Here is a 17,224-nt window from a genome sequence, read left to right as displayed (position 1 = left end):
GAGCTGTGGAATTTATTTCTCATTTGAGAGCATCTTCAGCTTTTCCAGCAATATATTCCCATTGATTTTGCTAGCATTTTGTTAGAAATCTGAATTTGCTGCAGTTGCCTCTAATTATTTTTCTAACATCCCTATACTAAGTAATAGAAAATATGCTTTAAATTAAGGAAATAGTTTTAGAATGTGTGTGACTTAATATACATAAAAACTGACAGATACATTTGCAACTGTTTATTTATTTTCTTTCACTTTTAAAACAAGGAGATTGTATGTTGAATTTAATTGTTTTAATCTATCATTGAACTCTGAATTGTGAAAAGAAATGGCTTTAAATATATATATATTATATCTATATCTATATATATATATTTTAAAGATTAAAGACCATACCAGTACTGGACACTACACAGGTTTTTCTGCACTTGTCTTCATTGTCAAAACGATTAGCATTTCCTCCACAGCCACCGTACCAAAATTGTGCACAAGCATTGGCCTGCATGTCATAATACCATTTAATTATATAGTCACGGCAAGTCCCTTGATCTAATTGAAGTTGACAGAGAGGATCTAGGAAAACATATAATTAACATAGATGTATCATAAGCTGAGAAGTGGGTCAACTTTCAGAATTCATCTTCTGAAATAAATGGAATACATTTGAAAATTATTATTTGGCAATGAAAATACTGAAGTATCTATCAATATCTATTCTGAATGAACACAATTATTCAGCCTCCACTGCCCTCCTGAGTAGAGGATTCAGAACTCTATCTTCTGATTGAAGAGACTTCTTCCCATCTGTCATAAAAGAGAGATTCCTATTTTTGGTCTTAGACACCAGAGCCTGTAGATATGTTCTCTATGCAAACCTAAATCAAACCTAGTTATAGTCTATTCAAGTTTTCCTCATATGTAAACCCACCATTCCTGGAACCAGCTGATTCAGCTATTGCTGCATTACCTGTATGGCAAGTTCATCTTTTCTTAAATAAGGAGAGCAAATCTCTCTATAATACTCCAGGTGAGATCTCAACATGTTCCTGAGTAATTGTTGATATTGATTCCAAATATGTTCATATAAATTGGTATATGGGGTGTAGCCATTCACAATCTCTGTGGTACATCCAATGGGTACAGCTACCAACCTGAGAAGGATCTGCATATTCTCACTCTTTCTTTCTAAAGATGACTAATTCTCAGTCTTTGTCACTAAAGTACCTACAACTCCACATCCTTCGTCCTTGACCTCTGTCCTCAAATGACTCTGTGTAGACTCACCAAAAGCATTGTGAAAATCCAAATACACATTATCCTCTGGTTCTCTTTTATCCATTTTTCTAACAACACTCTCAAATAATTCCAGCAGTGTAGTCCAATCTGATTTTCTTTTCATGAATCCATGTTAATTCTGGTTTTCTGTTATTATTTCATTTTTCAAGGATTCTAGCATTTGTAGATTTTTTATGTGTTAGGAAAGAGTATTCTATATTATTAAAAGTTACACCCTAAATACTTTGGTTACCATAGTTCTGAAATCTGTAAATTAAGGATTTAATTTTGCAAAGCAGGTTTAATTATATTCTTCCCTCCAAAACTTAGCTTAGAATGCACACCCAAACCAGGAACCTGTGCTATAGATAGGTTCGAAAATGTTGATTTCGAGGTACAGCATGCTAACTGGCCCTTCCAACCCAATAAGTGTGCACAGCCCAATTATACCAAGTAACTGATTAACCTACTAACCCTCACAGCATGCTGGAGGAACTCAGCAGGTCGGGCAGCATCCGTGGAAAAGATCGGTCGACGTTTCGGGCTGGAACCCTTTGTCAGGACTGAAGAGGGAAGGGGCAGAGGCCCTATAAATAAGGTGGAGGGAGGGTGGGAAGGAGAAGGCTGGTAGGTTCCAGGTGAAAAACCAGGAAGGGGAAAGATAAAGGGGTGGGGGAGGGGAGGCAGGGAGGTGATAGGCAGCAAAGGTGAAGAAAGAATAGGGGAAAACACAATGGGTAGTAGAAGGAGGTGGAACCTACTAACCCTCATGTCTTTGGAATGCGGGAGGAAACGCATGTGGCCACAGGGAGAAAATATAAACTCTTGTAGTCAGTGGTGGTATTAAACCAGGCTTGCTGGTGCCTGCAATAGAGCTATGCTGGTAGTGATCCCTGGACAATTCCTGGTCCCAGGTGCTAGTGAGGAAATGGCCAGATGAATCTGTGGCTGAAGAGCTGGTGTTCTTCAGGGATTCGGTTTCTTGGAACACTGAGATCTCTTCTGGGGTAGAGGTGAACTGTGAGAGAGGGACAGGTGCACTTGAACTGGACAGCAACCAATATCTTTGCAGGGAAATTTACTAGTGATACATAGAAAGGTTTAAATTACACTGGCAGGAGCAAATCATGGGATAAAGCTGTAGCCAGCGAGAGCAAGTCTAGGAATCAGATTAGCTGGGACATAGTCAAAGCAGGGAAAGGAATACTCCGTTAAACTGCATTTATTTCAATGACCGAGGCCTTAGTAATCTGTTTGAGGGGAAACAAGTAAATGGCAAGTGGAAAGCTTTTAAAATTGTGATAGCAAGTGTCATGGTCTGAGTCGACATTCCCTCCCTGAGGTAGGTTACAGAAGATGATGGTTGAAAGTTGTTTCTCAGAATGGAAGCCAGTGACTGGTGGTGTGCAGTAGGTGGTCAGTATTGGGACCTTTGTTATTTGTTTTTTATATGAATGATTTGGTTACAAGTGCACAAGTTTGCGGATGACATGAAATTAGAAGGTGTTGACAATGAATACAGTTATCATAGTCTACAAGGGGATCTTGATCAGTCATGGAAATGAGCCAAGGAGTGCCAAATGGATTTCAATACTAGGTAAGTGTGGCAGGGTGCATTTTGGAAAGTCAAACCAGTATAGCACTTATACTATGAATGGTAGAGCACTAGGGGAGTGCAATCTAAAAATGCAAGTGTATCATTCGTTGAAATTGGCGTTACATACAGAGTGGTGAAAAGGCATTTAGCATGCTGACCTTCAGTTGTCATGCCATTGAGTTGCAATATTATGTTGCATTTGTATAAGTTGTTGGTGAAGCCACACTTGAGGTACTGTGTACAGTTTTGCTCAGTCTGTTATAGGAAAGATGTGGCTAAACTGCAAAGAGTGTAGAAAAGATTTATGAGGATGTTGCAAGGACTGGAGGACCTGAGTTACAGGGAGAGGCTAACCAGGTTCGGTCTTTATTCACTGGAACAGAGGAGAATGAGGGATGACTTTATAGAAATATTTGAAAGTATGCAAGGCATAGGTAACGGTGCATGGTAATAGTCTTTTCCCCAGGGCAGGAGAGACCAAAACTAGGAGGCAGAGATTTAGGGTAAGAGGGGAGAGATTGAAAAGGGACTTCAGGGATAACTTAATCATGCAGAGATCGGTGAGTATTTAGAATGAGCTGCCGGAAGAAGTGGTTGAGGCAGGTACATTAGCACCATTTAAGGTAGGTAGATTGAGAGGGTGGGGCTTAGTGGGATGTAGGTTGAACACAGGAAACTGGGACCTGCTGGGCATGGACTCGCTAAGCTGAAGGTGTTGTATTGCTCTGTGATTCTATGACAATATAACTGATCGATATATTTTGTGTCTACAGTCTTTCACCACCTGCCACTTTGAATAAATATCATGAAGAAAACTTGACAAGGATATGGAGAAAGGCACTGGGGTTAGTTACAGTGAATTTAACTTGTAAGTGGCCAGCATTGAGCTTGATATATTTTCAAGGAAGGTGGTAAGTGAAGTAAGTCTGTGGAACTTATAGTCTTTCATCCCCCTACTGTAATTAAATGTTGCATCATTGAGATTCTACAGTATGCTATGAAGTTATATCCAGTAAAATGTTTTTGAGACTACCCTTAAATAATTCTAGTAATATGTGCTGAAATTTGAACCCATTTCAGAATGAAAAGGTTTAACATGTAATGGCCTTATTTCCTTCTTCAGTTATTCATCAATTATACTACATAAACAAATTAATATCTTACCTGGAACTGTATTTTTTTGTGGCAGGTTTGCTGACTCTACAGTTTCTTTCACAGGCTTAACAGACTGCATGTGTATACCTGAGTAGCTTTTGTTAAGTGATGGATTGTTTCTGCCCTTCGAATGAACAAAAGGGGTTACAAGTTCCAGTTCCTTTTCTTCATCAGAATCATCATCAGCTCTTTCTGAGTTTTGTTTCACCTGCATAATGCCAGTCATCAGTATTTATTTAAGTATTTTGTATTTGAAAAGGTAATATCGATTATAATCAAAATTAACATTGCTATTAATTCTATTTATTAAAGTATTTGCCTTTTCTTTTATCAGCTAAATTACTCAAGTGTTTAGTTATAACTTGGTACATATAAAAATCGGGGTACATTGATGAACAATATACGCTACATGCAAATAAAATGTCATAAACAGCTGTTAAGATAATTTTTTACCTGTTCTTTGAATTTCAGAGGTTTTACAACTGAGGTAGGTCTAAATGGAAAAGGCTTCACTGATGCATTTACTTTCATCTTTTCAGATACAATTGTTTTTCTAGGTTTTGTAGCAATTGGTCCAATTTGGTTCCTGGTATGTGTAGAACTTGAAGTTACTGAATATAATGGGTTTCTATTTGATATTTTACCATTTCTAATTTGGTTATAAATCAAAGCACCATTTTCATCTTCACAGAACTGTCTGACCAATTTTAGCTCTAGAGCTAAAAAAGAAAGAGAAAAAATATGTAAATTGCATTATATTCAAACTCACTTTCATGAAAACATTCCTTTTGCAGCTCCTTTCAGGGAACAGAACCCCAGCCATTATCACCTTGGCTGCTATGCTACTCATTGATGGGCAACTAGAGAATTCACAAACATCATGTTACATTTTTTTATAAGTAAATCACAATTTGCTGAGTTACCATATTCAATGACATAACTTGAAGTCCTGTTCACTCACTTTGCAACTTTCTAAAATGAAAAATTGTGGAGTAATTTAAAAAAGGGTAACACATTGACAGTTATTATAGAAAGAGAGTTGATTTATCTTATTGTGTCCCGACTTACAATTTAAATTCAGTGTAGCAAACCCCAAGGCCTTTCTCCATATAATCGTCAATTTTTCTTCACCATATTTATTCACCCTCCTCTTGAAGACCTTTATCTATCATATCTTTATTCCGGATTCTAACTACACTCTGTGTAAAAAGATTTTTTTCATGTCACTCTGAATTCCTTAATCGTTCATTTTATATCTCAAGCACTTGATGGCTCTGCTAAAAGAAATCGATGTAATTTTATATTATTCCATCAAAATCCCCCCAGCCTTCCCTTCTGTGAGAAAACAGTCCTATTCTCTCCAATCTATCCTTGTAACTGTTGCCCTTCATCCCAGGAACCACAGAGCTGCAAAAACAAAGGAGCTGGTTGTGGACTACAGGAGGAATGGAGACAGGCTAACCCTATTGACATCAATGGATCTGGGGTTGAGATCCTGAAGGGGCGGAGCTTAGGATAATGGCACCTAACAGTGACTCCTTTGCTTACATCTTCAGAAACAGCTCTATTTCTATGTTTGATATCTCTTTTTTTCCCTTTCAGGGTTCTTTTAAAGACTCTGACCTGGAGTTACATGCTGACTTTAGTTCTTTGCAGAAATGGGACCTGCTTTCAGGGCCTCATGACGGGCTGCTTTTCGATATGCCAATGATGTAGCCTGGAAGACTTGCGGATCTTCAGGGTGCCAGATTTTCATGGCTATGGAGGCGGGCTGATTCAAGGCTGGTGCTGCCTGATGTGTCATGGCAGTACACAGAAGATCAGAAGCAGTGAGCTCGCTGCTGGCTGTTTGTCCAGAGACCCAAGTTGGGCCCAGAGCTCGGAAAAAGCTATGCAACAGACTTCTAACACCATAAATCAGCAAGTTGTTTTGTTATGTCTCCCCTCTCGCTGTGAAATGGGGACACCCCTTTTTTCCTTATTAGAGAGATAGAGCGATAGAGAGAGAGAGAGAGAGAGAGAGAGAGAGAGCCTGTGGTATGTTAAATTACTGGGTGAGCGAGCGAGTAGTCTTTGGGGTACTGCAAGTCTATGTCTTTATTAATGCTTTGTTGCATGCTTGAGTGCTTGGTGGGGGGTGCCAATGCTTTTTTGTTGGTGGGGGAGGGGGGTTGTTGCCTTGCTTATGCATGGGAGGGGCTTTGAGGTTCTAACACTTAACTGTCATTCATTCTTTGGGGCACTCCTCTGTTTTCGTGGATGTTTACGAAGAAAAAGAATTTCAGGATGTATATTGTATACATTTCTCTGACATTAAATGTACCTATTGAAACCTATTGAGAGAGTGAACAGCCTTAAGTTCCTCAGCTTACACATCACCTAGGATCTCATGTTGTCTGTACATACTGGCTGTGTGGTGATAAAGGCACAACAGTGCCTCTTTCACCTCAGACGGTTGAAGAAGTTTGGTCAAAGTGCAGAAGATTTGGAATGAAGACTCAGGTGATTATAGGTTAAAGCCAGCTGAGAAATAGGTGGATAGAGAGGTGGTTCGTGTGCAGTGAAGAGCAAGATGATCAAAGGATGATGGCAAACAATTCACTTACTTCCTTGGTATTCTCAATCATCATTTTACCCAAGAATACCACATTGTCCTGGCACCATGGATGGCCCCAGACAAGGTGATCTAAGTTTCCCTCAGTATGCTAATTGGGGATTTCTACTGGGTATGGTATCAACGTGACATGTAAATAACCTCAGGGCACCAGGGTTACTCATATTGGAGGCAATCAAACACATATCTAGAGTAATATGAAATGACTCAGAATAACTATCATCACTTCTTATACTGGTAAAGAACAATTTTCAATTTTATATCGTTGAACAGTATTTTGCAACTGAATTTCCAGGCAGGTATATTTTTATAAAGATCTAATTTCCCCAGCATCTCAATTTCTTATTCCAGCTGGCCCAATCACATTCCCAAGATAACAATAGTTACAAATCAAGAACGTCAATTTTTTGATCTCTATCCAGAAGTCACTGTGTGATTAACAAATTAAACAATGTGTATGACACATGAGAAGGTTTTGCAATGCATTCATGTCCTGGAATACAGTTCTAATGTAACAGAGACTAAGAGTGATCTAGTGTGCGGCAATTATTGTTTTTTTTAGTAAACTATGCAGTAGTTGTTCTATTTACTTGGTTTCACCTTAAGTGTACAATTAAAGTTTGCTTGTACCTTCATTATTGTGAAAAAGCATGAAATGATGAAACAGACATAGCACAAACCTGTAAGAGTATTGAAATCATCAATGAGATACATGTGCTCAGTATCAGGATCTGAGGCAATTAAGTTCAGTTCACGCAAGAATTCAGCTTGTGTTGGGTCAGATGTATTTACAATCCCAATTGCAAACATCTCAATGTTTGCAGCATGAGCTTCACGAACAGCAACATCTAGTTTGACTGTCTCCCTTCTGTCTGCCTGCCCATCTGTCAACACTATAGCAACTTTCTTCACACCAGGCCGAGCTCCATAGAATCCTTCCTGAGTTGCTTTGCGTATAGCCGTTCCTGTGTATGTGCCTTCCCCAATGTACAGCATTTTCCTAATTGCCTGTTTGACATCTTGCTGTGTCAAGTATCGACTTAGACCAAACTCTAATCGTACTTCCAAGCTGTAGAGGATGAGACCAATTCGAGTGGCATTCCTGCCAACTGTTACTTTGTCGACAAGTGCAGTGACAAAATCTTTTATAATTTCAAAGTTGTCTGGCCCCACACTTTCTGAGCTATCTATCACGAAGACAAGCTCCATTGGCCTTTCTTTACATTTAATTCCACAACCTGTAAAAAAATAAATGAATGATAAAATGATTTCATTAAATCGGAGCAGATTAGTTTAAACAAAAATAGCATAACAAATTTCTATTTGAAATGCTAAAATGGTAAGCTAGAATCATTGATTTCTAGAGCACTACTTTTAGAAGTACCTAATATTCTCAATGAATAATTTCCATTAAAATCTTCCTAAACTTCATAAAAATATTAAGACATTGATGAAAGACAAGCAACAACTTGGATAGGAGAGCTAACTATACATAGAACATTACAGCACAGAACAGACCTTTCTGCCTATGACGTTATGCCAAATTTTTAATCTGCTCCAAGATCAACTTAACTTTTCCCTCCTACATTGCCCTCCATTTTTCTATCATCGATGTGCTGAAGATTTTCTTAAGTGCCCTAATGTATTTGCCTCTATCACCTTCCCGGCAGGTCATTCCACACACCCATCACTCTCTGTGGGAAAGAAAAATTACCTCTAACATACCCCCTATACGTCCCTCCAATCGCCTTGCGAATATGCTCCCTTATATTCGCTGTTTCAGTCCTGGGAAAAAGCCTTTGACTAGCCACTCAAACTGTGCCTCTTATCATCGTGTACACCCCTATCAAGTCACCTCTTATCTCTCTGAAGGGAAAAGCCCTAGTTTATTCAACCCATCTTCATAAAACATGTCCTCTAGTCCAGACGGCATTCTAGTAAATCTTATTTGTGCCCACCCCAAAATTGCCCCATCTGTCCTATGATGTGGAAACCAGAACTGAACACAACATTCCCAAGTATGGTCTACCCAGGATTTTATAGAGCTGCAACATTCAAGAGCTCTGTGGCTCTTGAACTGATTTCCCCAACAAATGAATGCCAACACACCATACACCTTCTGAACAACCCTATCACCTTGTGCAGCAACTTTGAGGGATCTATGAACGTGGACCCCAAGATCCCAGTGTTTTTCCACACTGTCAAGGCTCCTGCCATTAGCCTTGTATTCTACCTTCAAAAACTATCACCCATTCTGGTTATTGGATTTACTAAGTATGTCCACAAGAAAATGAATCTCAGGGTTTTATATGGTGACATTTATCTACTTTGATAATAAATTCACTTTGAACTTTGAGCTTTCCAAAATGAATCATTTCACACTTTTCCGGGTTGATCTCAGTCTGCCACTTTCAGCCCAGCTCTGCATCCCACCAATGTCCCATTGCAACCCACAACAACTCTGCACACTATCCATATCTCTATCAACCTGTGTGTCATCATTTTATGGCATCCATTAGTCTTGCGAGACCATGGATCTGTGCCTGGAAAGTCTTCACTCTCCAGGGCGCAGGCCTGGGCAAGGTTGTAAGGAAGACCAGCAGTTGCCCATGCTGCAAGTCTCCCCTCTCCACGACACAATGTTGTCCAAGGGAAGGGCATTAGGACCCATACAACTTGGCACCAGTGTCGTCACAGAGCAATGTGTGATTAAGTGCCTTGCTCAACGGCACAACACGTTGCCTCGGCTGGGGCTCGAACTCATGTCCTACAGCTCGCCAGTCCAATGCCTTAACCACTTGGCCATGTGCCCACACAACTGTGTCATCATACATTGGGAGGATTCATCAGAAATGAAGTTCAAAAATATATTCTTACACACAAAAAATGGAATTTACTTCTGGATATAAAGAAACATCTAGGGAAATAACATGTGGAATAATATTTTTAAATTTCTATCTTTTTTCTGGTAAGGATCAGCCTTGTTGTATTGTATAAATCAACAATAATTACGATGAAAACATTTAATATTTGTAAACCAGGAATTGACATGTACGTACCACATATCTCTTTTATCATTCTGATGATGTCCTCTCTCTAGTAATATTTTGAAAACAAAAGAAATATATTTGCACACTATTTTCTGCTGTTAAAAGTAAATTATTTATCTCATGACTAGAAAACAGAGATTTATTTCGGACACTGTCTCTGTATTGACATATGACATTATTACTGGGGATAGAGCGATGAAAAATTACAACACATGACAATATTCACAGGTTAATCTTTGAATCACATTAAACAAAATGCTATTGTGAAAATGTAATTGAAAAAAATGACAGTGCTGCAAAACAGATTATTTTCTCTTTATTGGAATTGTGGCAAGAGTACGCCATTCAGCTCCTTGTACCCACTTGGTCACTCAGCGAGGTCCTTCAGGGGCAGCATGGTTCTGTAGCTGTTACACCGCTGGTAGCCAGGTGCTCCAGTTGCCTCCCACGTTCCAAAGACGTACGGGTTAGTAGGCAATTGGTCACATAGGTGTAATTGTGTGCAACACACTCAATGGGCCTGTTATGGTGCTGTATCTCTAAATAAATAATTAATTTTAAACCTCTCTTCCATTTTCATGCACTAACGGCTCTCTTTATATTCTAAAAAACTATTCATCTGTTTACCGAATACATGCAGTGACTGAGCAACCACAGCTCTCCTCGGTAGAGAATTACAATGAGTCAGTATTCTGCAGATAAAAGTTTCTTCATTAATCTATCACAAATGGCATCTCCTTGCTTTGAGATGTGACTACTAGTTGTAAACTTCCCAGGTAAAAGAAGCATCATTCTTGCATCTAATTGTTAAGCCCTCAAAGAATTCTGAGCATTTCAATGTGATCACCTTTTTCGTTTTGCAAACTCAAGATAGTAGAGGACCTTCATGCATTCTAGGAATCAGTCTGGTGAACCTTCACTGCTCCCGCTGTATTGAAAGTTATGCCCTTCCTTAGGAATGAAGACTAGACTTTCAACACTGTATACTAGGGCTTTCTTTAATTGGGGCAACACATCTCTACTCTCGTACTCAAACCCTGTTTTAAAATGTCAACATACTGTTGTCTTCCTAATAGTTTGCTGAACTGTCATCTTAACTTTCACTGATTTGTGCACAAGGACCCAGTTCACTCCGAAATGCAACATCTTTCAATTTCTCACCTTCAAAAAATACTCTGCTTCTACTTTTTTCTACCACCTCTTAATATAACCTGGAAACCCTCCAGCAACATAACTCATTGCTCATCCATACAATAATTGCACAGAGAGTGTATTTTGACTGCAGCTGGTCAGTATTAACAGTTCATTTGTGATTATTTTTGCTGACAGCAAATGAGGAGACCAGGAAATGCTTTATGATCCCAGTACCAACAATAATTAAGTGTCAACATCTTCCCTCACCAAATGAAAAGAAGTAAGTGTATGTCCGTCATTGTTTAATTTTTTATTTATGATTTTAACAAAAATTTAAAGGCAGATGCTGAGCTCGTATACAATTAATGGGCTGCCCCTATTTTGTTTTCTCCCAAACTAAAAACTGTCAGAAAATTATTTATCTTGGAGAGTTCGTGGCACTGCCCACTAGGTTTTAAATTTGCTAACATCTAGTATGTTATATATTGTCAACTTATTTTCTGATATGTAGATAATAATATAACCATGCACAAAAATATTAGTAACTCACTGTTAAGCCAGGATCACCCTTTGCTCCAGGCCTTCCCTAAACAATTTGAAGTCAGTACAAACAATAGGCAGAATTAGCACAAAATGCAGCAACAAAAGGATAGTGCTATGAACTATTTTACTACATTTCTCACACTGTGATGAATAAAATACTGGTAATAATTTTAACTTGGAAGAGTAACAGTGAGTGAGGAATACTGCAGATGAAGATACAGATGATGCATTTGGTGCACCAGGAATATGGGGTGGCTGATGGTGTAATGGCATCAGCAATGGAATTCGAGGCCGATGGTTCTGAGTTTGAATCCACCTGGGAAGCAGCAGTATCTGTGAGGAAGAAAGGCCAGGCAATCTACTTCCGTATCCTACCATGAAAACCCAATGGACAACTAGACTATCCTTAGGGTCGACATAGATACATTATCCTTAGGGTCGCAGTGAGACAACAACCTGACAGCACTCAACAACAACAACAGGAATGAAAACATAAACAAAAGATAGTTGATTTGCCTCAATACTAAGTAGTAGCACAGCTACCAATAAAAAAGGGCAGGATTTTGCAAGGTGAAATCAAAAGAGAGGTCTCTTGAATATTTCTTGCTGGTGTTCAGAAGACAAGCCCTACTTCTCCCAAGCTATAATGAAACCTTAAAACAATGAAACCACTTTAATGGGCCTCATCTAGGTGAGCTCTTTTCTTTTGTTTGTTTTCTTTAGCAGCTTTGAAATGCTTGTCACAACTTTTTCTTCAAATTATTGTAATTATTCAAATTATTATGAAAGGTTCAGAGAGCTAGGTAATGTTAGTGAGTTAGAAGATTATAAGGCTAATAGGAAGGAGTTTAAGAAGGAAATTAGGAGAACCAGAAGGGGCCATGAGAAAGGCCTTGGTGGGCAGGATTAAGGAAAACCCCAAGGCATTCTACAAGTATGTGAAGAGCAAGAGGATAAGGCGCGAAAGAATGGGACCTATCAAATGTGACAGTGGGAAAGTGTGTATGGAACCGGAGGAAATAGCAGAGGTACTTAATGAATACTTTACATCAGTATTCACTATGGAAAAGGATCTTGGTGATTGTAGTGATGACTTTCAGCAGATTTAATAGCTTGAGCATGTAGATATTAAGAAAGAGGATATGCTGGAGCTTTTGGAAAGCATCAAGTTGGATAAGTCACTGGGACCAGATGAGATGTACCCCAGGCCACTGTGGGACGTGAGGGAGGAGATTGCTGAGCCTCTGGCGATGATCTTTGATGAGGTTCTGGAGGATTGGAGGGTTTTAGATGTTGTTCCTTTATTCAAGAAAGGGAGTAGAGATAGCCCAGGAAATTATAGACCAGTGAGTCTTACCTCAGTGGTTGGTAAGTTGCTGGAGAAGATCCTGAGAGGCAGGATTTATGAACATTTGGAGAGGTATAATATGATTAGGAGTAGTCAGCATGGCTTTGTCAAGGGCAGGTTATGTCTTACGAGCCTGATTGAATTTTTTGAGGATGTGACTAAACACATTGATGAAGGAAGAGCAGTAGATGTAGTGTATATGGATTTCAGCAAGGCATTTGATAAGGTACCCCATGCAAGGCTTATTGAGAAAGTAAGGAGGCATGGGATCCAAGGGGACATCGCTTTGTGGATCCAGAACTGGCTTGCCCACAGAAGGCAGAGTGGTTGTAGACGGGTCATATTCTGCATGGAGGTCGGTCACCAGCGGAGTGCCTCAGGGATCTGTTCTGGGACCCTTACTCTTTGTGATTTTTATAAATGACCTGGATGAGGAAGTGGAGGGATGGGTTAGTAAGTTTGCTAATGATACAAAGGTTGGAGGTGTTGTGGATAGTGTGGAGGGCTGTCAGAGGTTACAGCAGGTCATTGATAGGATGCAATACTGGGCTGAGATGTGGCAGATGCAGTTCAACCCAGATAAGTGTGAAGTGGTTCATCTTGGTAGGTCAAATATGATGTCAGAATATGGTATTAATGGTAAGGCTCTTGGCAATGTGGAGGAACAGAGTGATCTTGGGGTCCGTGTCCATAGCACACTCAAAGCAGCTGCGCAGGTTGAATCTGTGGTTAAGAAGCCGTATGGTGTATTGGCTTTCATCAATTGTGGAATTGTATTTAGGAGCCGAGAGGTAATGTTGCAGATATATAGGACCCTGGTCAGACCACTCATGGAGTACTGAGTTCTGGTCGCCTCACTACAGGAGGGATGTCATCATCATCATCAGGTACCATGCCCAGTTTGAGCTTTGACTGCCATGGCCCACACACTCCTGTTTCGGGTCAAGTGGATCAATTCACTGGTATTAATTTCCATTTCTCTGGCTGCAGTCTCCATCATCATTGTCTTTTTCTTGCTTTCTTCCCTTTAATCTTTCCCATTATTACCGTGCATTCTAACTCCTCTTTCCTAATCACATGTCCAATGAAGTTACATTGCCTTTTCATGATCTCATACATTATTCCTCGTTTTGTGTTTGCTCTGTTCATGACATCCTCGTTAAATATTCGTTTCATCCATGATGTTCTTTGCATCTTCCTCAAAAACCACATCTCTGCTGCTACAATTTGTTTCCTCATGTTACTAGATATTGTCCAACATTCTCAGCCATATAACATAACTGGATAAACATAACATTTCAGTACTCTGAGGTGGGTTGTCATGCCTAGTTTAGTACTGGTCAGTATACTCTTCATTCTTGTAAAGGTGTCTTTTGCCATCCCTATTCTTCTTTTGATGTCCAAGTCGCACCTGCCATCTGATATCACCCAGCTTTCTAAGTAGCAAAAGTTCTGTACTTGTTTTATGTCTTCCCCGTTTATCTTCAACCTGCAGACAGGAATCTCCTTCTTTTTGGATATCACCATACATTCTGTCTTTTTGCAATTGATAGATAGACCCATTTTTGCACTTTCTTCAACAATTATATCATTTAAGTTTTGTAGCTCTTCCTCCGTACTTGCAATTAACAGTGTCATCTGCATATCTGAAAATATTGATGTTCTCACTGCCAACTTTGATTCCCAAGATGTCTGTTATTTTTTGTAATATTGTTGCACTGTACACATAAATTAGGGGAGAAAACACACCCTTGTCTGAGGCCTATCTTGATTTTTGTAAACTGACTCACTTCTCCATCTATTCTTACAGTGGCAGTTTGTTCCCAGTACTGTACAGATTTCTGACTAGGTGGAGGTCTTTCGAATCTAGATCTAGAGTTTTCTGTAATATTTCAAATAACTTATTATTTGAAATATTACAGGAAGGATGTGGAAGCCATAAAAAGGGGGCAAAGGAGATTTACAAGGATGTTGCCTGGATTGGGGAGCATGCCTTATGAGAATAGGTTAAGCGAACTCGGCCTTTTCTCCTTGGAGTGACGGAGGATCAGAGGTGACCTGATAGAGGTGTATGAGATGATGAGAGGCATTGATCGTGTGGATAGTCAGAGGCTTTTTCCCAGGGCTGAAATGGTTGCCACAAGGGGACACAGGTTTAAGGTGCTGGGAAGTAGGTACGGAAGAGATGTCAGGGGTAAGTTTTTTACTCGGAGAGTGGTGAGTGTGTGGAATGGGCTGCCGGCAATGGTGGTGGAGGCGGATACGATAGGGTCTTTTAAGAGACTTTTAGATAGGTACATGGAGCTTAGTGAAATGGAGGGCTATAGGTAAGCCTAGTAATTTCTAAGGTAGGGACATGTTCAACACAACTCTGTGGGCTGAAGGGCCTGTACTGTGCTGTAGGATTTCTGTGTTTATACTATTTAAACCAAATGTGTGAAAGCCTACTCTACCAGCACACAAGAAACAAGATATTTCTCCATTCCCTTGGGAAATATGGTTAACTCCTCTGCTTCTCAATGAATGGAATAAAACCCACCACAACTTTTTGCAGCTTCCAATTCTTTAGTCAGTCCCTCTCATTGTAAAACCTTTGCTCCATCTATGGTGAATCAATGTGAACGGAGGCAAATAGGGCTTACAAGCAACCCACATCCTCAAGGGAGAGTGGAATTCAGAAGAAAATGTCTTTAATACAGGCATTAGGTAAGGAATAAGAGACATCAGGCATATTGAACAGATTGATATAAGAAAGGTGAACAGGGGAAGAAGGCAGATCTCTTAACAATACTCCAACTGCATAACTGTTTGCAAAATCACTTATTTACAGTGAAATACTAGTAAGAAAGAATAAAAATAATTCATTCAAAACAGGAAGAATTATTAACTTACAGTTGCACCAGCAGAACCAGTATCACCAACATCTCCTTTACTTCCCTTCTGACCTCGTTCACCTGTCAATCCACGGTCACCCTATAGGACACAGCAAAATGAGGTATTAATATTGAAATAATTTACTTATTCTCTCCATTTCTACACCTAGGATTAAAACACAGTGGATAAATTTAGCTACTTATTTCACATTACATTGTTAGAAATAGCTGGACATTGCAACATTTTCTAGAGAAATCTCTTTCTCATAAGAGTATAAACTGTCTGATGTAACGTCAGATGCTTTTACTCAGAGAGCCAACTCCACCTCAATTCTTGTAGATTATTTAACCAGATAATTACCTTCCCTAAACATTTGTCATTAATGAATCCAGTAGCAAGTACAATGGGGAGAGAAATTCATCTTTGCCATTGGCACCAAATACAGCCATGTCCGTAAGTTGTATTTAGTTTTAAACATTTGGTCCATTCACTTCCATTGAACAGAACATGTGGAGGCCAATGCTGTCAAATGAAAGTCATTTCTTCCCTTGAAAAAAATCTGTCAGCGATATTTTAAAAATAATTTATATTTCCTTTAATTACTGTATATGAGGGGTGATTGATATGTTCGTGGCCTCAGATAGAAGGAATCAATTTTAGAAAACCTAACGCATTTATTTTTCAACATAGTCCCCTCCTACATTTACACACTTAGTCCAGTGGTCGTGGAGCATATGGATCTTGGACCTCCAGGAAGTGTCCACAGATGTGTGATTGACAAGATCGTGGCCTAAGGTAGAAGGAGATGAGTTATACAACTCTCGTTACATGCACATGCAGGTCAACTCTTTGAGTGATTATGCAGAAAGTTTGAAGTTAATAACTCATCTCCTTCTACCTTAGGCTAGAAACTTATCAATCACCCCTTGTATACAGTGGATTCCAGTTAATTGGGACACATCAGAACCAGTACATTAAACAACTGCCCCAATTATCCAAAGTTTCATGGAAATAGTTAGACTTATAAAAAAAGACAAACTGAGTAATGAATTATGTATTTAAATGAAATACAGTGCAAATTAGAACTCTGCCAATACTACTACAGTACTATAAAACTGTGTATTAGTTCCTAATGGTCATCGATGGAGGAATTCATCCAGTGTACGCTGCTGTGCAGACACCTAATGCAGATAATGGACTGCTTTCATATACAATGCTTTCGATTATTGCATCCTCCATATCTTCATTTTCATTGTAACATTCATGTTAATACATTCAAATTATTCATAGTTCCTAACTTGTGGAAACTTAGGGAAGTCATTTTATTTTCACTTCTGGCCGTACCTGGCATCTCCAAGCCTGAAAGCTTGAAACCTCAGTGAACAAAAAAGTTCTGAATTGGCTTACTGCTTATTTCTCGCCAACTACCAGAGACAAAAATCACTGCCTTTTGAACACAAACACATGCAACTGAAGCTATTTAAAAACTGTTTGATCTAAGCACAGTATAGTGTCTGTGACTGACGTTGGTAAAAACTGTTCTGGAACAGTAGAGTCCCAAGTATACGAAGGGAATCCCGGCTATTTTCTCGATTAGTTTTTGTTCTTTAAGAGTTGTCCCAAATGAGTGGCTGCTCTGA

At 39.3% G+C, this 17,224-nt stretch overlaps 1 protein-coding gene across 1 annotated transcript in view; it reads right to left on the bottom strand.

Moving 5' to 3' along the window:
* Positions 1-370: 370 nt before the first annotated feature.
* Positions 371-17,224, bottom strand: part of col28a2a (collagen, type XXVIII, alpha 2a) — a 103,496-nt gene continuing 86,642 nt past the window's right edge. The window contains exons 28-34 of the mRNA XM_072259774.1: positions 15,603-15,683; positions 11,370-11,405; positions 9,695-9,731; positions 7,316-7,873; positions 4,475-4,740; positions 4,031-4,229; positions 371-567 (exon numbers count right to left, since the gene is read on the bottom strand). Of these exons, the coding sequence (XP_072115875.1) occupies positions 371-567; positions 4,031-4,229; positions 4,475-4,740; positions 7,316-7,873; positions 9,695-9,731; positions 11,370-11,405; positions 15,603-15,683 (1,374 nt within the window). The remainder of the gene's footprint in view (positions 568-4,030; positions 4,230-4,474; positions 4,741-7,315; positions 7,874-9,694; positions 9,732-11,369; positions 11,406-15,602; positions 15,684-17,224) is intronic.

Source organism: Mobula birostris, chromosome 6 (assembly GCF_030028105.1).
Source record: "Mobula birostris isolate sMobBir1 chromosome 6, sMobBir1.hap1, whole genome shotgun sequence".
Taxonomy (NCBI): Eukaryota; Metazoa; Chordata; class Chondrichthyes; order Myliobatiformes; family Myliobatidae; genus Mobula; species Mobula birostris.
Note: the sequence above shows the minus strand (reverse complement) of the source record. Positions and strands in the feature narration are given on the sequence as shown.